Source organism: Lolium perenne, chromosome 3 (genome assembly GCF_019359855.2).
Source record: "Lolium perenne isolate Kyuss_39 chromosome 3, Kyuss_2.0, whole genome shotgun sequence".
NCBI classification, from domain to species: domain Eukaryota; kingdom Viridiplantae; phylum Streptophyta; class Magnoliopsida; order Poales; family Poaceae; genus Lolium; species Lolium perenne.
In genome coordinates this window covers 151,068,216-151,093,332 of record NC_067246.2, presented here as the reverse complement: position 1 = coordinate 151,093,332, position 25,117 = coordinate 151,068,216, and the positions used below count along the sequence as shown (strand labels likewise).

The window sequence follows — 25,117 nt, the reverse complement described above, 5'->3', positions numbered from 1 at the left end:
GATCCATTGTGGAAGTTTCAGTTTTGGACAACAATCCTCAATCTCTTATGAGAATATTATTTGTTGTTGAATGCTTATGCATTAAAGAGGAGTCCATTATCTGTTGTCTATGTTGTCCCGGTATGGATGTCTAAGTTGAGAATAATCAAAAGCGAGAAATCCAATGCGAGCTTTCTCCTTAGACCTTTGTACATGCGGCATAGAGGTACCCCTTTGTGGCACTGGGTTAAAACATATGTTATGCGATGATAATCCATGTAAATCCAAGCTAATTAGGACAAGGTGCGGGCACTATTGGTAATCTATGCATGAGGCTTGCAACTTGTAGGATATCTTATACATAACACATATTCTTTATTACTACCGTTGACAAATTTTTTTCTTGTTTTCAAAATAAAAGCTCTAGCACAAATATAGCAATCCATGCTTCCCTCTTCGAAGGGCCATTCTTCTACTTTTATGTTGAGTCAGTTTACCTATTTCCTTCCATCTTAGAAGCAAACAGTGTTAATTGTGCATTGATTCTTACATACTTTCATATTTGCATTCATCATATTACTTTATGTTGACAACTATCCATGAGATATACATGTTACAAGTTGAAAGCAATTGCTGAAACTTAAATCTTCCTTTGTGTTGCTTCAATGCCTTTACTTTGAATCTATTGCTTTATGAGTTAACTCTTATGCAAGACTTATTGATGCTTGTCTTGAAAGTACTATTCATGAAAAGTCTTTGCTATATGGTTCAGTTGTTTAACCATTGTCTTTACCATTGCTTCGAATCGCTGCATTCATCTCATGTGCTTACAATAGTATTAATCAAGATTATGATAGCATGTCACTTCAGAAATTATCTTTGTTATCGTTTACCTACTCGGGGACGAGTAGGAACTAAGCTTGGGGATGCTTGATACGTCTCAAACGTATCTATAATTTCTTATGTTCCATGCTACTTTATTGATGATACTCACATGTTTTATACACACTTTATGTCATATTTATGCATTTTCCGGCATTAACCTATTAACGAGATGCCGAAGAGCCAGTTGCTGTTTTCTGCTGTTTTTGGTTTCAGAAATCCTAGTAAGGAAATATTCTCGGAATTGGACGAAATCAACGCCCAGGGTCTTATTTTTCCACGAAGCTTTCAGAAGTCCGAAAGGGAAACGAAGTGGGGCGACGAGGCGCCGACACAACAGGGCGGCGCGGCCAGGGCTTGGGTCGCGCGGCCCTGGCGTGTGGGGCCCTCGCGTCGCCCCTAAACCTACCCTTCCGCCTACATATAGCCTTCGTCGAGAATACCCCAGTATCGAGAGCCACGATACGGAAAACCTTCCAGAGACGCCGCCGCTGCCAATCCCATCTCGGGGGATTCAGGAGATCGCCTCCGGCACCCTGCCGGAGAGGGGAATCATCTCCCGGAGGACTCTTCACCACCATGGTCGCCTCCGGAGTGATGTGTGAGTAGTTCACCCCTGGACTATGGGTCCATAGCAGTAGCTAGATGGTTGTCTTTTCCTCATTGTGCTATCATTGTTAGATCTTGTGAGCTGCCTAACATGATCAAGATCATCTATTTGTAATGCTACATGTTGCGTTTGTTGGGATCTGATGAATATGGAATACTATGTTATGTTGATTATAAATCTATCATATATGTGTTGTTTATGATCTTGCATGCTCTCCATTGCTAGTAGAGGCTCTGGCCAAGTCGTTACTTGTAACTCTAAGAGGGAGTATTTATGCTCGATAGTGGGTTCATGCCTCCATTAAATCTGGGACAGTGACAGAAAGTTCTAAGGTTGTGGATGTGCTGTTGCCACTACGGATAAAACATCAATGCTATATCTAAGGATATTTATGTTGATTACATTACGCACCATACTTAATGCAATTGTCTGTTGTTTGCAACTTAATACTGGAAGGGATGCGGACGCTAACCCGAAGGTGGACTTTTTAGGCATAGATGCATGCTGGATAGCGGTCTATGTACTTTGTCGTAATGCCCAATTGAATTTCACACTACTCATCATAATATGTATGTGCATTGTCATGCCATCTTTATTTGTCAATTGCCCAACTGTAATTTGTTCACCCAACATGCTATTTCTTATTGGAGAGACACCACTAGTGAACTGTGGACCCCGGTCCATTGTTTACATCAAATACAATCTACTGCAATACTCGTTCTTACTGTTCTCTGCAAACATCATCCACACTATACATCTAATCCTTTGTTACAGCAAGCCGGTGAGATTGACAACCTCACTGTTACATTGGGGCAAAGTATTTTGGTTGTGTTGTGCAGGTTCCACGTTGGCGCCGGAATCCCTGGTGTTGCGCCGCACTACACTCCGCCACCATTAACATTCAACGTGCTTCTTGGCTCCTACTGGTTCGATAAACCTTGGTTTCTTACTGAGGGAAAACTTACTGCTGTACGCATCACACCTTCCACTTGGGGTTCCCAACGGACGCGTGCTGTACGCGTGTCAGCCCGCCCCTTGTTGAGCGCGAGGTTGGCGGAGCGACCTCCGGCGCGCATTCTTCCCAGAATCGTGGCCGCTAGCCAACGGCGGCGACGGTGGAGGGGCCCGGGGGTCCTATCGTGCATGTTCCCCCTCAGAACGCCACGACGAGGAGCCCGCACTGTCGAACTCGCGGTCTCATTGACGTTGTTGTCAGCAGTGCTCTTCTTGCTCCCTATCCAATTTCTGTCGGAGATCTTGGTCTCGGTTGCGTGTGTAACCATCGTTGAAGTCGTCGTAGTGCCGCTTGCCATGGTAGGATCGGTCTTGATCCATGGTCGTAAGGCGAGGAACGAGTTCACCGGAGGTGGGGTCGAGGTGGGTAGACAAGGTCTTGGCGGCGGCGATGTTGCGTCGAACGTCACGAGGGAAAGCTAGGAAACCTAGAGTGAGGAGTAAAACTGTCCGCAATAGGAGCCCTAGAACGCCTGGACCGCACATCGTCCGCAGGAGCAACGTGGCAGCCATCCAGCGGTCGAGGCCTCGGGGCATCAGCGGAAAGGGGAGTCCGCACAACTTGGGCCAGCCCGAACTGCCCAAGCGATACACGGTCGGACTGGACCTATACCGCAGGCCTGTTCCCCGCACCTTGGGTCGGCCTAGAGAGCCCAACACGGCCCGCCCCCAGTAGGACCTTCCCAGAATCCAACCCTAGCTGCTGCGCCATCCTCCCTGCCTCCGGCCGCCCTGGGCACGGCGGTAGGTCCACCACCAGTTCTCCGACGAGGATCACAAGAGGCCCTCCTTCTAGCTGACAGCACTCCAGATCTGTAGAAGCGGGGCACCTCCCTGGTCCCATCGAGGCTTGAAGCGGGGGAAAATGGTCGAACCCCAGCAAAGGTGACGGCGATGTTGCGGAGGTGCGGTGGTTCCCCGGGGAGCTCCCCGCCCACGGCGAACCAGGCGCAGACGCCTGCGGCGGCGTCCCCCAGATCCGACCAGAACCAGCCAAGATTCACCGGAGAAGGGGGCGGCGGCGCAACAGCATCATCCTCTGTATCCCAGCAATCGTCCTTCGAGCCCTCGGCCTCGAAGACGACGGCGGCGAGGGGTGCGGACCTGTACCCCTTCCCCACTGGCGTCGAACGCAGGCCCCAGCGCCCCCCAAGGACGTGGTAGGAGCCGCGCCGCCGGCGCTCGGGGAGGGCGAGCTCCCAATCGCCACCCGAGTCGCTAGAGCACACGTACCTCTTCGTGAGACACATCTCTCCGACCAACCCTTGTAAAAAAGATGGTGCCAAAACAAAATATAAGGAGCCCCGGGGGCGAAAACCATGTACTGCATTATGAACCTTAATGACCAGAGTCACCAAATCAACTACTAGACGGAGACCATTAATAATTCACTCGGAGATCGATCAAGCTAGTACTACCATGATGCATCGGTCGATCTCCGATGCGTGGCCATGAGTCAGCAGCTAGCTGAGCTATATAGCTCTAGTAGTAGGAGGAGTTTTTGTGGATGTCGAGGATGGCCAGCATGAGGTGGACGAGGTTAGTGAAGGCAGCGATGAGGGAGACGATGACGGCGGCCATGGCGCGCTCGCAGAACTTGTTGTAGACGTGGCACACCTTCCCCCACTGCACGTGCGAGTTGCCGCGCTCGCCGAGGATGCCGAACTGCGCTGACGCGCCCACCGCCGAGAACAGCAACGCCAGCATCACTAGGTCGCCGATCATCAGCGGCAATACCGCGCTCCGGCTGCGGCACGCCGCCAGAGATACCACCGAGAAGGCGCACGCCATCGCGTTTGCCACCACGAAGTACCTGCACGTAGGTGTAGAATGCATGTTCTGTTAATTCCTCACAATTCCTCGCTCCAAATTATAAGGTAGCTAAAGTACTATAGAATTGGATCATTTACTAAGATCGATTCCGTTCTCCTCGGAGGAGAATGATTGATCTTCTCAGAAGAAAAAAAGGGCATTTGCCAGTACATCTACTAGAGAATATAATATTGGGTTATAAGCCTACTTACATGACACTTCTGCTTATAAAAAAAGGAGAGATAGGAAATAAGAGAAGAAGTGGACTCTTACGAAGAGCCGGCCCTCTACACGTGCTCTTACGAAATAACATTAACTTAGATGAAAGAGATATAGAGCAAAAGTGAACATTTTACAAAAACCATAAATGAAGCTTGGCCTACATGGATGTCAGGAAAATAGGTAAATGCCGAGGGCCAAATTGTTTGCCGAGGGTTTTGGGTCCTCGTTATACAGCTGTAGTGTCGTTATTTTTAAATTTCGAAAACAGCATTTTAAAGTCAAAAAAATTATGAAATAAATCATAGATATTGTGAGTGATGTATTACAGGATTCTGCAAAATCTCAAGGTGAAATACCTAGTATTCTTGGCTACAAAAAGAAGATTCGAGTAGTATACCTAGTGTGCAAACTTTTGAGATTCGAGAAGTTACAGGTTCACTCTCTCAGATCCACACTTGTTTGCACACTTGTAGCATAAATCATTATCTACACTAAAAACCCAAGATCATATTTTCCTGGATGATTCATTGAGCAAGGAAATTTTCCCGTTTAATGTTAGCCGAGCAAACGGCATCGACAATTTGACACAGACGTACCGAAAAAATAAGATGTTATTTTCCCGGCGGATTCTTGTTGCAAGCAAAATTTTCCATTTAGGACTTATTTGACACTAGAGTGTTGTGGGGTTTAGTGGGATAATATTTTAGAGTATTGGACGAAACCTCTGTTGTCATCCAATTCCCACAAAATCCAATTCTCAACCCACTAGGTAGAGGTAGGGTATTGGGGATTGCGAAAAATGCACTAAAAGTTGGAGAAAAGTGGGCATAATCAGGGATTAAATTAACTCGCTTATACTCTAACAACAAATATGCATTTAAAATAAGTAAAGATTTAAAATTTGGTGAGGATTATTTCCACTAATCTCCATTAAAACTCTGTGCTAACCAAGGCTTCAATGATAGCCGAGCAAAGAAGCATAGACACAGACGTATCGAGCGTCCAGGACATGTGCACGCGATTGTGCGCCCACAAGATTACAGGAAAACGATGGCGCGATCGAGTAGACTTAGACACGTCTCCGCTGGAAAAGAATCTAATCATCTTGGGGCGCGTTTGCTACGCTGCATGTCCATTGCCTCGTATGGGGTTAGCAATTTTCGTCTGTTTGTTTGTTTGGGCTGAGCCGCGTTTTTTGCAGGACCGGTTCTTAAAACAGCGTTGGCCCAGGTTCTGGAGGAATGCTCGTAATGGCAGTTTCTTGAAGGACAGTCATGTTCTCAAGCCACTTTGGCTAGCGATGCAACGGCTGCACGAGCTGTTGCTTATACTCACTTTCTCTCATACTACTCCACACACCCTCTCTCAAATCAACACAAATATAGTCTGAATCGAAATAAGATGTATATGAAAAAGATGCGTGTCGATGATACGAACCAATTTCCACAATCGGTTTCGAGTTTCGTCGGTCAAAATCGTCAATTTCGTGTATGAAGTATTAAGCGAATTATGTCAAATTCGTCGCACACGCTTAACCATTTGAGATTTCCTTTCATGAGTAGGTTCACCTCACCATTCCGCGTGACTTTCATGTTGACAGGTTTTTGTTTCGGTGTACATACGTTGATAGATAAATGACTCAGAAGTATAGTGTAATCTGTATGTATGTGTGACTAAGGTTTAGAGTACTTTTGTTCAACTTCTGGCTCGCCATCTTCATGAACGGGAGAGGTGATAATCCATGGTGGTGGCGGCATGGTGATGTTCGTCTTCGTGGTCAGCGATGTGGTGATGCTTATGACCTGCGTTGCTATGGTGGTATTCAACTTCGTGCTCAGCGACATGGTGATGGTTGTGACGGGCATGAACGGCGGTGTCATGGTGGTGTTCTTCGTATTCGGTGACGTGGTGATGTCTGTGATTGGCGTGACCGGCGATGTCATGGTGGTGTTCGACATCGTCGTCGGTGACATTGTAATGCTTATGACGGGCGTGAACGGCGCTGTCATGATGTTGATCGTCGTCGTGGTGATGCCTGTGATGGGTGTGACTGACGGTGTCATGATGGTGATGGTTATAGTATGTGATATGCAGTAATCCATGGCGGTAACCGTGTAGGTGTAGGAAGTGACGGTGTTATGGTGTCGATGTTCTTGTTGTGCTACACTGAAAGCTTCGCCCTATCATATTCAACCCAGTCTTGCGCACGCTGCCTTGGCCATCGTCGGCGAGAGTGGCATGGTGGTCTTCCCGCGCACCGGCGTGGTGCCAGGCTTCGTGACAGCGGTGTCAAGCTTTGTGATAGGTGAGGAGGTGAGAGGTAATGTCATCATGGAATAAGTGATGAGGCTTAAGTTGGGCTCATATGAAACCAAACAGACTAGAGCCCTTCGTTTCTGCTGCCAAAAAATTATGCACAGGCTACGAAACGAGTGGCTTTTTCTTGCCCATGGCCCGTTCTAAACGCATAGGGGCTCACATCTCCCTGGTGCAATCATGCAAGAAATTGACCTAGGTAACCAAACACGTCCTTGGTGACTAGCTCCTACAAAGAAGAGATACACTGGGTTTACCCAGTAATAACAAGGAAACATAGCAATGTTCGTCCATATATTTCCGTCTTTTTGTAAGGGCATCTCCAGCGGCGCGACGCAAACGGAAGATGAGCGACCGTTTGTGTCCGGCGTGACCGAAAATGCATCTGGCACTACCTCCAGCGGTGCGACGCATACTGACCGGGCCGTCCGCGGAGACGCAAACCTGACCCAAATATGCGCCAGGTTTGCATCTCTGCGGACGCTGAGCGGACGCGCAAAGTGTCCGCTCGGTCCTCGCACGGGCCCGCCTGGCAGGGACACATCTGCATCTTCTTCCGCGACATTATTAACGAGCGGCACGCTGCAGCCTTTGTAGGGCCACGTTAATGGTGCGCCTCGGCTTCCGCGAGCGTGCGCAGCGGGACGGCGTTGCAGTGGCAGGCCATTGAAGGCGAGATGGCGTCCGAGCCTCTTAAAGGGACGCTGCCGGCGGCCATTTCCCCGACCAAACAATTGCCACATCCCACGGTATCCACCCCACCGACGCCATGGGGAAGAAATGTTGTCCGTTCCGCAAGACCAAGAACGACCACGAGTCTAGCGGCTCGCGGTCCGGCAAGAAGGCACGGGTCGGCCGGTACGTCCGCGGTCGACTTCGCACGGCAGCTATGGGAGGAAAACCGGCCGGTACCATGGCCGGACGCGAACTTTCCGGGAGGGGGCTGGTACTTCAACTCGAGGCGCGTGCCGGTTCCCCCCGTGCCGCGCGAGGGCCGAGAGCGGCGGGACGAGGTGCGCCGTCGCCGAGCGATCTTGCCGCCGGATCTACGGGAGGATCCGGCGTACGCGCTGGACTCGTACAACTGGATTTCATTCGGGTCGTGGGAGTTCGACGCGCGCCGCCGCGCTGGCTACCTCGCCAACGTAGACTACTTCGAGCGCGAGATCGCCGCAGAAGAAGAAGAGAACGACCAGGAGGACGCGGACGAGGACGGCGACGAGGACGAGGATGGGGACGAGGACGAGGACGAGGACGGGGATGAGGACGAGGACGTGACAATGGCACAGTACGACCACGACGACGGCGGGCCGGCGTGGGATCCGTAGACCCAGCCGCCGGACATTTCCGAGGAGGAGGTCATTAACATGGCACTGGCCAACAATGAGCAGGACAAGCTCAATGAGCTCGCTTTGTGGGACGGGCTCGCAATCCAGCTCCGCGAGTCAGCGCTCGCGCAGGGGAGGCCGGCGACTCCCCCGGCCACGCCGACGCGTTCCAACGACCGCTCTCCACATGGTGCTCCGGCGTGGGATCCCTGGCCACAGCCTCCTGCCCATGCGGCGGTACCTCCTCTACCGCCGGCGTACGAGCTTCCATGGCCGACGCCGGAGTTGATTGACCTCGTCAGCGACGACGACCAGTAGGCAGCACCTACTTTTAGCACGCCTTTCTGGCTTTTTTATGTTTTTTTATTAATGTAAATTATGGCTTCATGAATGAAAAAAAATTGTGCGTCGTACCGCTGGAGCCACCTCCGACGCAAACGGACTTCCCGACGATTTCGACCATTTTGCCCGATACAAACGAACACGACACGTCCATTTGAACGCTAGAAATGCGTCGCGCCGCTAGAGAAATCGGTGGTCGCTAGCTTGCTGAGGATGAGCGGCATGCCTGCGTGGCCCACCCACGTACGGTGGCTCTTGCGAGGATGGGTGAGAAGCTGGCAGCTGGGAACTAATGCACCGTCTATTTAGCCCTTTCTGCAACAATTATGTTGCGCGGATCGGACGAACCGCCGAGCCACGTGTGGAACCCAAGATCCCATCAACTTCTTTTTTCCCTGTGACGTGGAATTCCTTCAACCTTGCACAAAATGATGTCGTTGTGGTTGCCATTAATCGCACCTCATTCCTGTTGGGCTGTGAGTAACTTGATGATGTTAACTGCTAAGAGCAAACAATAGTGTGGTCGGCAGCCGGCTATAATAACTTGTTATATCATATATAGTTAACTTATAACTAGCATGTACAATAGTAAGTTATAAAAGTGTAGAACTTTTATAATACATGACTCACATTTTAGTCTCACATAGTGCCTAGAGCACGTGCTAGAGCTGACTATTAGATAAGAGCCCACTTCTCTTCTCTCCTAATCTCTCTCCTCCAACTAAGCAAACTTATAATATTTTATCTCTTATAGCCAGCTAACTGTACCTTATTGTATTTACTGTAAGGTCTAGCTAAATACAACCACTGATCGGCTCGTTAGGCTTCTAATTTGGATTACAATATACGAGGAAACTCTCGATTCCTCCCTTCCTCTCTCTCGCCTTGCTACAGTTCTTGGTTGCCTCCCACCTCAGACCGGGCCGATCCAATGCCTCTCCGCCGGAATAGCCGGCCGGAATTGGTTGAGGAGACGCGCCGGAGTAGATAGGTTAGGTCTAGGGTTAGTTCTTTCCTTGTTTTCTGCTTTACCCTTGTGGATCTTGGCGTTATGCCCTCATGGGGGTGGAGGCGGTGGAGCTCCAGCTGCTCACTGCAGCCTGCTGTGCCCTGGTGCTGCTCGCGGTGCTCTGGTGGTCGGAGCCGGAGGCTGGCGGTGACGGCGCTTCAGCGACCCCGTCAATAAAGCTCACCGACTTCTCTCTGGATATGGTCAGTGTTGCCATGTTTCTTTCTCCTCCAAGCCAATGTGGTGGTGGGCTAGAAGAGAAGCTGCAGGATGATGTTGTTGTTGTTGATTCCATGGAGGGGCAACCAGGAGCTGTTGTTCTTCCTCGCACGCATCACATGGTGACCAAGTTCGCCGCCATGATTTGTGGTAAAAAAGGTGACCCTTCTTCAACCTTCGGTCCGGAGGCTCTCTGGTTCTTCTGCTGGAGCTCGACGCCGATTGAAGGCCAAGTGGTGCGTCCCCGGACTTCTTCTGGTTGCCAGCGGGTGGATCTTTACACCGAAGTAGAGCTTTCGAGCATCCTTCTCTCTGGGCTCGGCGGAGACACCTTGAGCTTGCCGGCGTCTGGTGGCGGAGGCACTGAAGTCATTGATTGCTTTTCTCCTTTTCTTTCAGGGTGCTTTCTGTAAAGTGTGAGGGCTCATCTTCAAATATCTGGTTCTTTAGGGCAAGTGATGAAAAGGGACCTCACTGTAATACCTACCACGTGTGTTTTAATGAAATAGCTCCTATGGGGTCGTGGACCCCATCCTGTGTTCAAAAAAAATGCTACCACCGATCATTGAGAAACACATTACTTCCGTGTTTCATAATTTTTGCCGTGGGTTTTAGTTTAAATTAAGAGGGACTGTTGGACGTCCCATGGGGGATAGAATCGCCCGATCCTCCGCCTTGCGCACCGTCCGATGGAGTGGTATTCAACCGCGTGATCTCCTTTCACCAGCCTGGCATCCCATCTCCGCAAGCACGCGGACTGGAACGGAAGCGACATAGAAAGAAGAAATATAAAAGAGGGATAAAAGAAACTTTGATGTCCTCTCTCGTGGTGCTCGCGTAGGACGGTAGGAGCCAGCGTAGCTTCCCCCTTAACCCCGCAAGCGCGGCGGAGCTCGGCCCTGAACCACGCTGGCTCCCTGCAGGAACCTCTTTGCAGATCCGCTCACACCCCTCCCCTTAGTTTGCAAAAATTGTGCTTCTATATCCTCATGTGGGACACACGCCGCCGCCGCCGGAGAAGATGTCGTCGCCGGAGAAGACGAGCTCTCACGCTGCTCGCTTGCAGCACCGCCTGTAGCAACAATGGTGGCTGAGTAGCAACGGCGGTGGCCGCATGTAGAAATGGCGACGGCCCTAAGTAGCAACAACAACGGCCGCATGTAGCAACGACACCATGGCCTTTGTAGCAACAGTGGAGGCCACAGGTAGCATTGGCGCCATGGACCTTGTAGCAAAGGCGGTGGCCGCAAGTAGCAACGGCGGTGGCCGCAAGTAGCATTGCCGGTGGCCGCGGGTAGCATCAATGTCATGGACCTTGTTGCAAAGCGGTCGCGGCATGTATCAACGATGGTGGCTGAAAGTAGCATCAATGTTGGCCGCATGTAGCTTCGGCGTTTGCCGGTAGCAGTTCCGTCGTCAAATCCTTGCAGCAACCAGGCGCCGGCCTTGAAACACCCATGGTGGGAAGATGCACGCGGACTCCGAACAGTTGTGCCCTCCTGGGAGCCCGGGAGAGGTAGTCGACCTCGCCTTAGAAATGGCCGAGGCCAGGTCTGCTCCGTGGTTGATGCTCGCCTCCGCGGTGGTGGAAGCCTCCGGGAACACCAGTCAGGCTGGGAGAGGAACCGGTGGTGGGCGCCGACGAGGACTGCTCTAGTGAGGGGAAGGCTGAAGCGGTCGGCGGAGGCGTCCGCTGCGGTGACGCGTTGGAGAGGGTCTTGAAGGGATACATGTGGTGGCGACATGAGCAAAAGCCAAGGGGCTCTTCGGCGGCGGAGCAGGTGGTGTGGAAACGGAGCGAGCCGCCATAGGAGGTCACCGGGCGCGGGAGCTGGGCAGTGTTCAGCGCGGAGCTGCGCTCGCGATGCGGTTCTGCGTGGAAAGGAGAAAGGTATGGAAGAGATAAGGTTTTGCGAGACCCACAAGGACACACGTCGCACGCTGCGTGTGGGGGAACGAGGACGCTCGATCGTCCGGGGGGGAGTGAAGCGTTTTCCTTAAATTAAACTACGACAAGAATTCTAGGAGACAGAAATCCATCTTGACTCCCGGGTCTAGATGCTCCCCATACGTCAACCAACCAGACTTGGACAGATGGATGTGAAACATTGTATTCCCCATCGTATACTGCAATATGGTATAGTGACTTTTGTGATAGTTGTGGATGCATTCATTGTGATGGCCCATCTGGTAATGTATCGGCGCAAACGATTCCCGGCTGTCCTGGACCAACAGCAAGTATATTAAACCCCATGCCGCGAGGCCCAACGGCTGGTTTTCTAACTACTGTTTCTGGACGGTTTCTCTTCAGTGCATCTCCAACCGGAGGTGCAAACAGAGGCAAAAAAAACATCTATATTTTCACCGCCCGGGTCCGATCACACCAAACTTTAACCCGTATGTTTGCATCGGAGTGTCTCCAGCGGTGTCGCTGGATTTCAATATAGCCACTCTCTACTTGGAGAACAACTCCCTCAACGGCACCCTCCCGGTCGACCTTGACCTCCCGAAACTTAGCTATTTAATGTCTCTGGCAACCAGCTCAACGGCCCCGTCCCCACGTTGCTCGCCGAAAGGCCGGCCATCGAGTTTAGCGGGACGTCTTCTACCCTTTCTTAAGTCAGCAAGGGCAACAAGCTCTTGGCCGCCGCGATTGCCGGTATCGTTGTTGGTGGCATCGTGACGCTCTTGGCGGCGGTCGCCGTGATCTTCTTGCCCTGTTTCTGTCGTTGCAAGACCAAGGCTGACACCTCCACCGAGACGGCGGCGTATGGCGGCGACGACACGTCGCCGGAGACGGTGTCCATGGCGAGGAGAGGGGCAAGGGCGAGGCGAAGCGCTCGCGGTCACGCTCCGCTCTGCCGACTACGGCGGGCGCTGGTGATGCCAGGAAGATGGTGTTCGTGGGGGCGAGCCGGACATGGCCTACAAGCTGGAGTAGCTGCTGCACGCGTTAGCCGAGGTGCTCAGAAAGGACTGGCTCGACTCCACCTACCGCGCCACGTTGGATGGTGGTGTCGCCATGGTCACTGTGAAGCGGCTCAGGGAGGCGCCCATCCCGGAGAAGGAGTTCAGAGGCGCGGCGGCCGCGCTTGGCGCGCTCCACCACGACAACCTAGTGCCCCTCCGCTCCTACTTCTACATCAAGGAGGAGAAGCTCATCGTGTACGACTTTGTTCGGGCCAAGGGCGTGCGCACGCGGCGTCGCCTTCTTCCACGCCACTGGCGCGTCGCACGGCAACATCAAGTCCTCCAACATGTTGGTCACCGACGCACACGATGGCGCCTATGTGACCGACTACGGCCTCGTCCACCTCGTGGGCGTCGGTGTGCCGCTGAAGCGGTCACCGGGAGTGTTTCTTCTCCTTTTCATTTAAACATAGATACAAACATTACACAAACTAATACATAGTTGGGAACATGGTTTAAACATTGAAAAACGATGAAACCTAACTAGTGTTGGCATCGCAGGTTTCTTGTGTTCCTGCCAAGAAAAAACAATCTCTGACACTCTCAATCATCCAAACTGGAAAATCCAGCTGGCAAGCCCTGTTGTTCCTACCAATGGGAACATACAGAAACCTCCACTAGTGGTTTTAATTGGCCCGTGGCCATCTTCGCCGCAAAGAAATAACATTTTGACAGTTCTAACTATCAGTGTCCGAGCCGGACTCGCCGGTGTGGTAGTGCATGCTGTAGGATGTGTCGTCGAACACCTTGACGATCATCTCGCCATCCCCCTCGTAGAGGAAGGTGAGCTGGCAGCCGGGCTCGAGACCGAGGTCGCGCGCGAACTTGTCCCACCCGGTGTGCAAGTCCATCTTGCCCTGCCCGTCGAATAAGACCTCGATAGGCCACCGCCAAAAGTTGCAGTTGGCCTCCCGTAGCTGCAACTCGGTCGGCTCGACGCTGTCGACGAACTCGGTGAATTTTTTCGGGAGCTGCTTGATGCCGAGGGGGTCCTGGTCGATGCCGAGAAGGAACTCGAATCACCGGACCTCCTGCGAAGACGACGATGGCGCAGGCGACGGCGAGCGTGGGCTGTAGCGGCTCCACCTCGGCGGCCCCGACCACGGCGGCCACGCCCGCGGCCTCAACCACCTCGCCGGCTACCTGGACCCGCCATGTAGTACCTCGCGAGGTTGGTTGCGTCGCAGGAATAGCGAGACGACGCTACGGTGGAGGTTGTGGCGGTTAGGATTTGTGTGTAGGAGAGGGTGAGGAAGAAGAACGCGCCCCTCTTTATACGCCGGAGGTAGCCGAGGGGCGCGGCCGCTCGGCAGGCGAGCCATCGTCATTAACGTGGCGCTGACTGCTGAAGCGACGCCTCGACGCCAGTACTAGCGCGCCTGAGAAGACGCATCAAGACTGGGTTGCTGCCAGGCGGTCCCGACGAAACGTTCGTCATATGCTAGCGGAACCGCGCAGCGTCCATGGAGACGCATCCAATGCGCATATTTGGGTCACATTTGCATCTCAACAAACACCCGATCACTATACGTCAGGTTGCTGGGTCAGACGCATTTTTTAACCGCGTGATGGCAAACAGTTGCGCCGCATCCCTTTACATTGCCCCCTACTCTCTTCTAAAGAGAGCGACATCAAAGTTGGGCTAGTCAAATCTGGGAGCCACGGGCCGACAGAAAAAACAGGACCCATGGTCTACAACACCGCCACCAACCTGTACCGCGCATCCGGATTCCTCGCCGTCCCTTATCGATGCGGGGCCCTTGTACCGACCGTACGCGACCACCCACACGTATTTTTTTTGATAGAATACGGCACTTTATTGATTAACTCATATCAATACAAAGGGTCTTCCGGATGCAAGCCGGAGCATAATTAAAAATAAAACCTAAAGACCCTAGATTACATGATTTAGCTAAAATGTGTGCCGCTACATTTAGAGAGCGTTTAACATGCCGAAAGGATACAACAGAGAAGTCTGCGGCCATCAGTTTGATGTCCTTTACCAACACTCCTACCTAAGACCGATCATGCACAGTGGAGTTTAGTCGCTGGATTGATTTGCTGGCAAGAGTAACATCTTAATTTCTCTCTCGCTCAGCAATCTTAGCACACCTATCATTGGTTCAGATAATGGGTCCATACGAACCCGGGAGCCAAAACTACATCCCCGGAGTAACTCGTTACCGCTTACGTACGCAAAGCAGCTCAGAGATATTGACTACAGCAGCACGGACGTACCCAAATCGGGTTAATTTAGTTACCTGAAAAGCTATACGTAATTCTAATTTGTCCTTGCATCCCTGTCCATAGTAAACCGCAAATGGTCTTTCTTTCTAGGTAGGAGAAAGAGAAGGGCTCGTTTGTACGTGCGGATCAAGATCGAGAGACGCGATCGAGCAGTGGACGGTAGGAAATCAGCTAGCCGGATAGACGCCGCTTCGGTGCGTACGTGTCATCCTTCTCACCGCCTAAAGTGCGTATCCCTGTCGGTGAATCGCTTTTTGTTTCGTTTCTCCATCGGCTGCATATATATCGCAGCTACAGAGAGCGACATATCGACGATACCGCAAAGAGGATGAACACTCATGAAAATAATAGAAGGTATGATGAAAGTCTAGAGGTAATTTTGCTCTGCCCGGGACTTCCAAAAATATATACTAAACGGGGAACTGGTTGCTTTCTAGTTGCCCCCCCCCCCCCCAAATGGCATGTATGTGTACGTAGTGACTGGAATAGAGTGTACGGATTTAGACAAGCTAATCCCTCCATTCTTAAATAAGTGGACATCTAGCTCTAATTTTATCCACAAAAAAGTGTACTTCTATCTTTTCAATACACTTTAATTGCTTCGGTCTCATCGCATGAAGATCAAATTTAATAATATGAAGCACATATTTTTCTTGTTTTCTACATGCATTTAGCTTATTGGAGGTGAAAGAATTAAAGAGGAGATATGCATATTCCCAATGTACTCCCTCTCTTAGGCTGGTCATAATGGGGAGTAACTTAGATTAGTAACATATGTCATGTTACTAGATTAGGTTACTACTTTCATAGTGGGTATTAACTTATATATGGTGTCATGCATTGTGTCATTTATTATGTTGTAGACTCATTTTGCCTTGGGGTGTGTGATGTTATGATAACATAGCTAGTTACCACCTCACTCTCTTTCTTCATTTATTTGCATGTCATGTCACCAAAATACCTTGAGATATGTGATGTTACTAGCTACGTTACTCCCACTATGAGCAGTCTTACCGTTTATTAGGCGTGCGCGTACTCCTAGGTCGTAAATTTAATCAAGTTAGCATTAGTTATATGTTATAAAAATTATATCATTAGAAAGTTTAGATGTTCTATTTTCCAATGATATAATATTCGCATTATATAATTTAAATCATATATTTAAATTGGCGACCTAGGATACGGGGAAGACTAGTAAACTGAGACAGAGAGAATATTTTTTACTTCACTTCATGATTTGTCTTGAAAAATCCGCGTGTACACTTATTTGTGGATGGAGTGAGTAAACAATATTGTAACCATGTGTGACATGTGCGCATGCCGAGATGGCGAGACTGGCACACTTCACTAGCTTGTTTGGAGCCTGCTTGTGAGATCAAAAATACCGGTATACATCCAGGCTTCGGTTAATATATATTTCTAAAAAATTATTTCTGAACAAAAGTATGCCTAAATATTCAATTGTCATAAAGGCACACGCATGTGCTTGGACTGGCCCATTTCTAAGTTTTTTTTTTCTGAAACATACGTGCGTCCTTAATTATATCCATTGTCTTGTCCTATCTAATGAGTACATATATTTTATTCTAAAGACTATTGTATTTCACCATGCTAGCTACACTGTTGCATACATGCTTCATGAATTGTAATCGCCGAACAAGAAAATACGGATATGCAATTCGTTATGTCAAGAAAACGGACGCAAACGAAGAGAAGATTAGATAGTAATTGACTGAAGTGCGGGAGTGTAATTGCGGTGTTATTTCACTAGGCGGATCAAGTGCAGGCACTTACACGAAGGCGGAGGAGTAGGACCACTTGGCCGTGACGGGAACCTTGAGCGGCGGCAGCGCGTCGGCGATGGTGACCTGTACGGTGCTGGTCTGCCTGTCCACGCCCATCAGCACGGCGGCAACAAGCGTCGCCGCCAGGATGAACACCCTTAGCGCCACGCTGCAGCCGTCCACCTGCGGCTTGCGGCGGACCGCCGCCGCCGCTCCCATGTAGCCTCTGCGGCTGTCTGAGGCGCCGCTCACGCCGTTAAACCCGGGCTTCACGCGCGACTCCATTGCCCACAGCCACAGCGGTGTGCCTGTGGTTGCTTTTGGGGTAGCTGGGCGGACAAAACGGTGCGTGTGCGGTGTGGCAGTGCGTGTGGCGCAACGAAGGAAGGAGCAAGGTAGGCGTCCGTCGTTGATCGAAAATGCGTATGTGCACTTCTCCAGCGGGGCGCCCCAAAGTGATCGAGCGGTCCGTGGCGACGTAAACTTACCCTAAATATGCGTCTCGGATGCGTCTCCGCGGATGCTGCGCGGACCCTGAAAGTGTCCGCTCGCGTCTGGCAGACGTTTCGTTGGGCCCGCCTGGCAGCGATCCTGCGTCGATGCATCTTCTCAGGCGCGCCAGCGACTGGCGCCGCTGCGTCGTTTCGGCAGTCTGCGCCACGTTAATGGCGATGCCTCGGCTGCCGAGCGGCCGGCGCCCACCTCCGCCAACGAAGTTAATGGCGACATCACACGTCTCGCGGCCGTCTCCTGCCTCCGGTCTATATAAAGAGGACACGCCTTCTTCTTCCTCATCCACTCCTCCAAGCAAACCCTACCCGCCACAAGCTCCGCCGTAGCGCCGCCTAGCTCTTCCTGCGACGCAGCCAGGCCCGCGAGGAAGTCCATGTCCAGACCTGGTGGCCAGCGAGGCGGTCGACGCCGCGGCCCTGGGCGCCCTCGGGGCCGTGGGCGGGGCAGGGGCCGCCGTGGTGGAGCAGCTGCGACACCACGGTCGCCGTCGCCTACGCCCTCCTCGTCTTCACAGGAGGACCGCTGCTTCGAGTTTCTCCTCCGCATCGACGACAATCCACTCGGCATCAAGCAGCTCTCGGACAAGTTCGGCGAGTTCGTGGATGGCGTCGAGCCGGCGCAGTTGCAGCTACGGGAGGCCAGCTGCAACTTCTGCCGGTGGAATGTGGAGGTCTTATTCGACGGGCAGGGCAAGATGTACCTGCACACGGGGTGGGACAAGTTCGCCCACGATCTCGAGCTCGAGCCCGACTGCCAGCTCACCTTCCTTTACGAGGGTGATGGCGAGATGATCGTCAAGGTGTTCGACGACATAGCGTGCCGCAGACACTACCACACCACCGAATCTGGCTCGGACACCGATAGTTAGATCTTAGAGTGTTCTTTCTTTGCAGCGAATATGGCTAAGGGCCAGACGAAGCCAATAGTCAAGGTTTCTGGGTGTTCTTCCTCGAAAGAACCAACAGAGCCACCGTTACCAGCTGGATTTTCCAGTTTGGGTGACTGGGTGTGCCCTCGAATGTTCTTTCTTGGCAGCGAACATGCGGAAATCAACACAACTGGTTTTCTCATTTTGCCATATTTTATTTGTGTCAACCATGGTTCAAACTATGTATTAGTTTGTGTAAACCATGTTCCAAACTATGTATTAGCTTGTGTAAAATCATGTTCCAATATATAATATTTGGAACTATGTTTAAATGGAGAAGAGGAAAAAATAAGAAAAAAAATGCGTCGCCCCGCTGGAGCCACCCTAGACGCAAATGAGCGCGCGGACAAAAACGGACATTTTAGCGTCCCGACGCGACACAAACGGACGCTCGCGGACAATAAAATGCGTCGCGCCGCTGGTGATGCCCTAATGCGTTGGACGGGGCCTATATTTATGGTCGGAAACTGGGTTACCGCGATCGCGCTGAGTAAATTTCTTTTCAGAAATGTAATAATATGGTGAAAATACCAATTACATATAGCTTCTGCAGTATACGGATGCACACAACTAAAAATAATAAAATTACATAAAATAAAAGTCCCGCGGCATTAATCTGTTCTTTTTAGCAACAAACCAAACACCACCAAGACAGCACTAGAATACATAATCTCTGAAAACGACGCCTCTAAGAAAGTAGTGTACAAACGTCATCATTGTTCTGATTATAAATCATAGGTTTTCACCCAGAAGAAAATCTGAGCTCATAAAATAATGCCTTCAATAATGACATTGCCAGACGCAATCAATTGAGGCCAGATATTGTGATTTCATCCTGCAAGCTTAGAATCTGAATTTCTCTTGTGATGTCGCCCTACTTGCTGATGTCGTTGTTCCAAATCACGAATCACCAAGCCAAAATCCCATCACCACTAGGCCCAAAACCACCATTACCAGTAAGACCTTGGCTTCCATATCATTCTCCGCGACTGATGTGGGAATTATCCTTCGGGTAACTTGTATTGTGCTACCTCTTACGGCCCAACCAGGGGCCCATGAATATCATCCATTGGCTAAGGTGGGCCGCCATGTCGGTTCCGAAGAAATATACATGATGAACAAGGCAAGAATATGAAGAACAAGGAAAGTTTAGACGTAGAACTCTTTGTAACCTAGTCGTACCCGGACAGACCTCTCGAGACCTGGCTCACAATAGGTGTTAGCCTGCAGGATTCCGTCAACCCTAAGCCCCAAAAGGTGGGCATTGCCGAGGAGTACCCTCGACAATTGGCGCCGTCTGTGGGAAACCTGTGGTGACACAGCGTACCACTGCATGGTGTAGTACACAAGTCGTTGACATAACACAAGTGAAACACCGTTCCACTTATATTACATCCCTCGGAGTGGTACAACAGAAATATATGCGAGTCCAAGGTATGTCTATAGAAGGATACATGAACTGTTTACAGAATATCAACACAACCTCCTACTTTACAGTGAGGTAAAACTTCAAATAAAGCGTCAGAAGAACGACTCGTAAACTAACTTATTGCTATCACTATCTCCAGATATATTAGGCTTGCTATAGAATTCTAGCTACTTAGGTGCTAGGATTAGGGAAAGGTTCCCTTCTATTACTAGTCTAAGTTTCCACTCTAGCTGATGCAGAAGTTGTCTCCATTGACTTCTTTGATTAGATTATTTATCTTGTTGCAGTTGACTCCTTTGTCTTCGAGTTCCACGGTAGTTTCTCCTTCGGTGCCTTGATCTAAGAAGGGGGTTCAAGTGGGAGGGAATGAGTACGAGCGTACTCAGCAAGTTCATATTAGGAAATAGGTGTATCATGCACTAGCTACAACCATAGACCAGAAAGTCATAGGCGAATGCAAGTTTTCGTAAATATTTCTTCAAAAGGTTTATTTTATTATGAAAACTATGCCCGTCAGTCTTCACAGGTTGAACAGAACTTCACGGAGTTCCTTTCATGTCGCGTTCGTAGTTCCCTTTCCGGAACAGGGAGTGACAGCCACAATTTGATACACTCTGCAGAGGTGCGTTACTTTTCCCATAAGAGACCTTATCCTTGTTGCAAACCAGACGTATACTTTCCTGTCCACACTTCCTTGGTGTGAGGCCAGGTGTTAGATCCAAGCTAAACACTGCCTTCTCCACGACCCTGCATACCCACCCTTTTGTCCATCAGTACATCCCTGGTAGACTTCTCCCGATCATACGGCTTTACCCCCGATGTACTATGGACAATCCATCATAGACTGTAGAGCCTCTCATCCACACGGATGGGGATTTTAAAGGATTTCCCAACCTACTGCAGTGTTATCCCAACACCCAGCCAGGCTCTATCAAGTCCTTTCATATGCAAGAGGGAAAAGATACAGCTGGCTTCCCCAGAGCCATTATAGATCTTATGGTCAACACGATATGTACGGCGCTAGAATCACTAGATGGCATTGGTGGTTAGTCCTAGATGAGTAGTACACTTGCAATGGAACCTCCACCAATCAACACATACCATGGTTCCATTGCCCACCACATAGTCATATTCATAATTGTAAAATAATATTTTGTTTTTCAATGCAAGAGTGATAATTATAGTACTTTGCATATAGTTTGATAAAAATAATCAAATGACATGAGAAAGCGATGAACTTGCCTTTCTTGACTGCAAGATTATGCAGGCAAAAGCTTCAATGCATGAGAACTCCAAATTCTGAAATACCATCATTGTCCGGTAAAGACAATGTTTAAAGAACTGGCAAAGATGCTATAATGCATAGTATGAGATGCAATTGTCCCGAGCGTAACCTAACCCTGATGATTTAGGATTGGTGAGTTGTAAAGATTTCTTTAGGGTGTGTTGCACTTTTAGAATGGTTCTCAAACAAGGTTCTTATTAGGGTTTGGTTATATTGATATCATAAACAAGTGATATAATGCGTCATAACAAGCATATACACAAAGGAATTGTGGTTGAATAACATGTAAAGAGTAGTTGTTAGTTTTAAGTTCTACATGATATGGTTGATGATTACTTATATTATACTTCAAAAGGATAACTTTTGAAGAACATATTGATTAAGAAATAATAACTATTTTAAATAAGAACTATGGGCTTCAAGGGTTTGATTGACATTTGTACTTCAAAAGAATAACTTTTGAAGAACATGTTAAAATAATAAGTAGTTCCAATAAGAATTATTTACTTATATGGTATACTGGTGTATTTACTTCAAAAGAATAACTTTTGAAGAAGATGTTTAATAAAGAACAAGAACTACTACAAGTAGGAGCTAAGTTGATGCAGCCCGACCTTCGGTCTTCACCGCATCATGTGCTTCATCGCCAAGACGGAACTCGACGACAAGTACGGAGGGAAGAGAGGACGCCACGGAGACCCGAGGACGCAAGGCCGATGTCACGGAAGCATGGAAGAGAAGAAGGAAGAAGAGGAGCTGGACACTCCAGGCCGGCACTGCCGCTGCGCCCTTGCCGGCACTGCCGCCTACCCCGGCACTGCCGCCCTGCCTCCACCGGCACTGCCGCCGCACCGGCACTGCCGGCCTCCCCACGCCGGCACTGCCGCCGATGTCGTGACCACTCACAATCTGAACCCTAATATGCCACATGTATGGCTGTGCTTGTATCTTAGTTTCCCCAAACTACCCCTCCTTAGTGGTTCCCTATAAATAGACCTCCACCCCCACCTTCATGAGGGAGAGATGATGTTTAGATGAATTGGCTTATGCCACTACTATCCCTTTGTGGATTTGGGTAACCCCCACCTTAGGGTAATTCCTATTGTATCACCCGGGCTCCTTATCGACTCGTGAAGATCTCTTTGGTGACTTCTACCGTTTGTTGATCTTTTGCTTGCACTTCTACCGTTTGGTCTTTTGCTTGCACTTCTATCAACCTTCCGGTCTTTTCACCCTTCTAGATCTCGCGTGTTTCGATTTATCGATCTCTTTGCGGGACTTCTACCGGAAGGTCTTTTCTCGCAACCTATATCGAGTTGGTGTATCGGGCCAACGAGGATAACCGATTGTGTGTGTGCGTGTGTTTGTATCGTGTTCTTCGCGTTCATCCACTTCCCCGCGAATCCCCCTCCGCAATCACACTCACCCGGGTCAATTCGTGAGATCGGGCAACCCACACGGGCTTAGCCCGCATCATATGGTATCTGAGCAAAGGTTGCCACGGATTTGACCCTCCGATTCCACCAATTTCGCCCAAAAATTTCCCCAAAATTTTTTCCCCAAAAATAGCTCGAATTTGGATCTCTGGATTTGTTGAGTTTTTTGTGGTTTTGATCCACATATCTGTTGTCTCTTGTGTTGATCTACGTCCCCTCCAAATTTCACCGTCAAATTCCTTGTATTGCGCTCAGAATCGACGAATTTCTGCCCCAATTTCCGTCCCGTTCATCCTCGAGTTCGTCCAGTTCGTGCTCCACCGGCAGTGCCGGCCAGACCTCACCGGCACTGCCGGCCGACCGGCACTGCCGGCCACTGCTGCGCGGCACTGCCGCCACGCATCCGCCTCGGCCTCCGCTCGCCCAAGCTCGCCCCACTTCCGCGCCTTCCGCTCCTGGCCCAGCACGCGCTCGCCAAGCTCGCCCAACCATCCACGGCCGAAGCCGCACACGCCCCGCTCCAACCACCACGCCGCCGCATCCACCTGACCAGGCCCAAGCCGCCAGGCCCGCACCCACCTCCCGCCGCCCACGCCTTGATCTCCCCTGGCCGCCAATCGCCCCTGGCTCGCACACCGCGCCGCTCGCCTGCAAGCCACCAGCGCCCGCCCCTGGCCCGCTCGAGTCCCCACCAGCTGCCTCCACGCGCTGAGCACCCGCCGGCCCACGCTCCACACCCGCAAGCCAAGCAGCGCCCACCAACCAGCCGACGCGCCGCCCGCAGCAGGCCTGCTCGCCCGGCCAACGCCCTCGCCCGCATCCGCTCGAGCCGCCTCTGTTTCCTTTCGCCATCAAATCAGCACAGCAGCGCACGCCAAATCCTTTAGCTGCTCAGCTTCAAGCCGCATCCTACGCACGCAGAACCAGCAGATCGATTTCTTCACCAGCTCGCGCTCGATTTTCTTCTGCCGGCACTGCCGTGCTCCGTCAACCGGCACTGCCGCGCGTGACACTCCGGCACTGCCGGCCATGCCACAGCGGCACTGCCGCCCATGTCCATCCGCTGTGCAAGTTTGGTTCAGTTTTGATTCCACTTTTTGCTCCAAATTTTAGCAACTTTCCGGCGCCCGTTTGACTCCAAATTTTAACATCAATCCCCAAATATTCTACGTAGCTCACCTCTAATTTTTGACTATTTTTGGAGCCCAACTTTTGACCGCTCGTTTTGACACAACTTTTCGGGCATTGACTTAATTTGCTCGGTTTCCGATTTGGAGTGCATCGGTTGTCTATTCCGCTTCTGCGCCTACATCAACACCGCGACGACACCATTGGCACCCCGGATTCCGGCGCAACTTCGCCATCGTCATCGACACCACCACTTCGCAAGTTCGAGTGCTTGACACCGCCTAACCTTTTCAATAGGTATAACTTGCCCCTCCCCTTGTAGCCCCGTTTCTTTCTTTGTGTACCTATCCCATTGAGAGTGGCTTTCCGAGTGTTGCGAAGCATTGCACAAGTGTCACGACCGTGAGAGGGTGTGTGTGTGCGTTGTGTTGAGCAAAGCTCCGAAGCAAGCTCGGTGAGAAAGATACACAAAAGAAGAAAAAGTGTGACATAGAGAAAAAAAAAGCTTCTAAGCAAAGAAAAAAAAACAAAGAGAAAAAGAAAAGAAATACAAAAAGAGTGTGTGTCCACCGATACAAAGGAGTGCAAAGCTTGTGAGCACTAAGAGAGAAAAGAGAAGAGTGGCATTTGTGCAAATCTTGTTGCTTCTCTCATATGCAACCAAGCTACGGTCTCTCTTGTGTTGGCGCGACACCGAGCTAATAGTCTTCGTTAGGACCATCCTTGTTACTTGCTCACTTCCTTGGTCGCGCTAACCCCATTGTTCTTCCTTGTGTGTGTTTCCGTGTTTTCTTGACATAGATCACCACTTTTGACATGTGACTTTGGATCTTACCCACATTTGACAATAGACATTTTCTTTGGTTCTTTTCGTTTGCTATCCACTTCCTCACCTACCACCATATAGAGTTCTTAGCCTTTTGCGTGTGCTTTGAGTGTGTGTGTGAGTACATATCGGTTATTCTCTAACTTGATCCATTTTCTCGATTTTGGTTTGCGATTTTTGACCTTTTGGTAGTTCTCCTTCCACCATATATACACCAATCCTAGAGACTAACATGTATAGTGAGGATGAGCCTACGGAGGACGACATGGAGTACTATGAGGGTGATAGCTCCGCAAGCACCGAAGATATGGAGGACCATGTGGAGCTCGACACCGACAATAGCTCCGCATGCATTGGCGACATGACCGACATCGAGCATCTCTACACCGACCATGACTCGCCAAGCATGGACAACATGATGGAGCACCACTCCGAGCTCGACCACAACATCGACGACATGGTGGAGCACCACCTCGACCAAGACTACGACTACGACGACATGGTGGAGCACCACCTCGACCACGACTACGACTACGACGACATGGTGGAGCACTACCTCGACTACGACTACGACACCATGATGGAGCACCACACCGAGCACTACCTCGAGCATGACATCGACACCATGGTGGAGCCTAGCTTCGACCACACCTTGAACAAGACCGGTGCCTACAAGTTCCCCATCTTGGCCAATGGAACTACATATGAAGATAGAGAACCTCCAAGACGGCGCAACCATGAGAGTGCTTATGCATATGATCATCTACGTCGAGCTCCTCCTATGAAACACCAAGAGCGCCACCACCATGATCGCCATCGACACTCTCCTCCGAGCTCA

At 50.4% G+C, this 25,117-nt stretch overlaps 1 protein-coding gene across 1 annotated transcript; it reads right to left on the bottom strand.

The window, feature by feature from the left end:
- Window positions 1-3,780: 3,780 nt before the first annotated feature.
- On the bottom strand, window positions 3,781-17,146 carry LOC127326956 (CASP-like protein 1E1). Its single transcript, XM_051353749.2, has 2 exons — window positions 16,745-17,146; window positions 3,781-4,298 (listed from the first exon to the last, which is right to left on the bottom strand). The coding sequence occupies exons 1-2, from the start codon at window positions 17,017-17,019 to the stop codon at window positions 3,968-3,970; spliced, it is 606 nt and encodes a 201-aa protein (XP_051209709.1). The 5' UTR covers window positions 17,020-17,146; the 3' UTR covers window positions 3,781-3,967.
- Window positions 17,147-25,117: the final 7,971 nt, after the last annotated feature.

Excerpts from the sequence above, each read along its gene's own strand:
- LOC127326956 (XM_051353749.2), bottom strand. The coding sequence starts at position 17,019 with ATGGAGTCGCGCGTGAAGCCCGGGTTTAACGGCGTGAGCGGCGCCTCA. Across the intron at positions 4,299-16,744 it reads TCCTACTCCTCCGCCTTCGT|GTACTTCGTGGTGGCAAACG; the intron begins GTAAGTGCCTGC and ends ACCTACGTGCAG.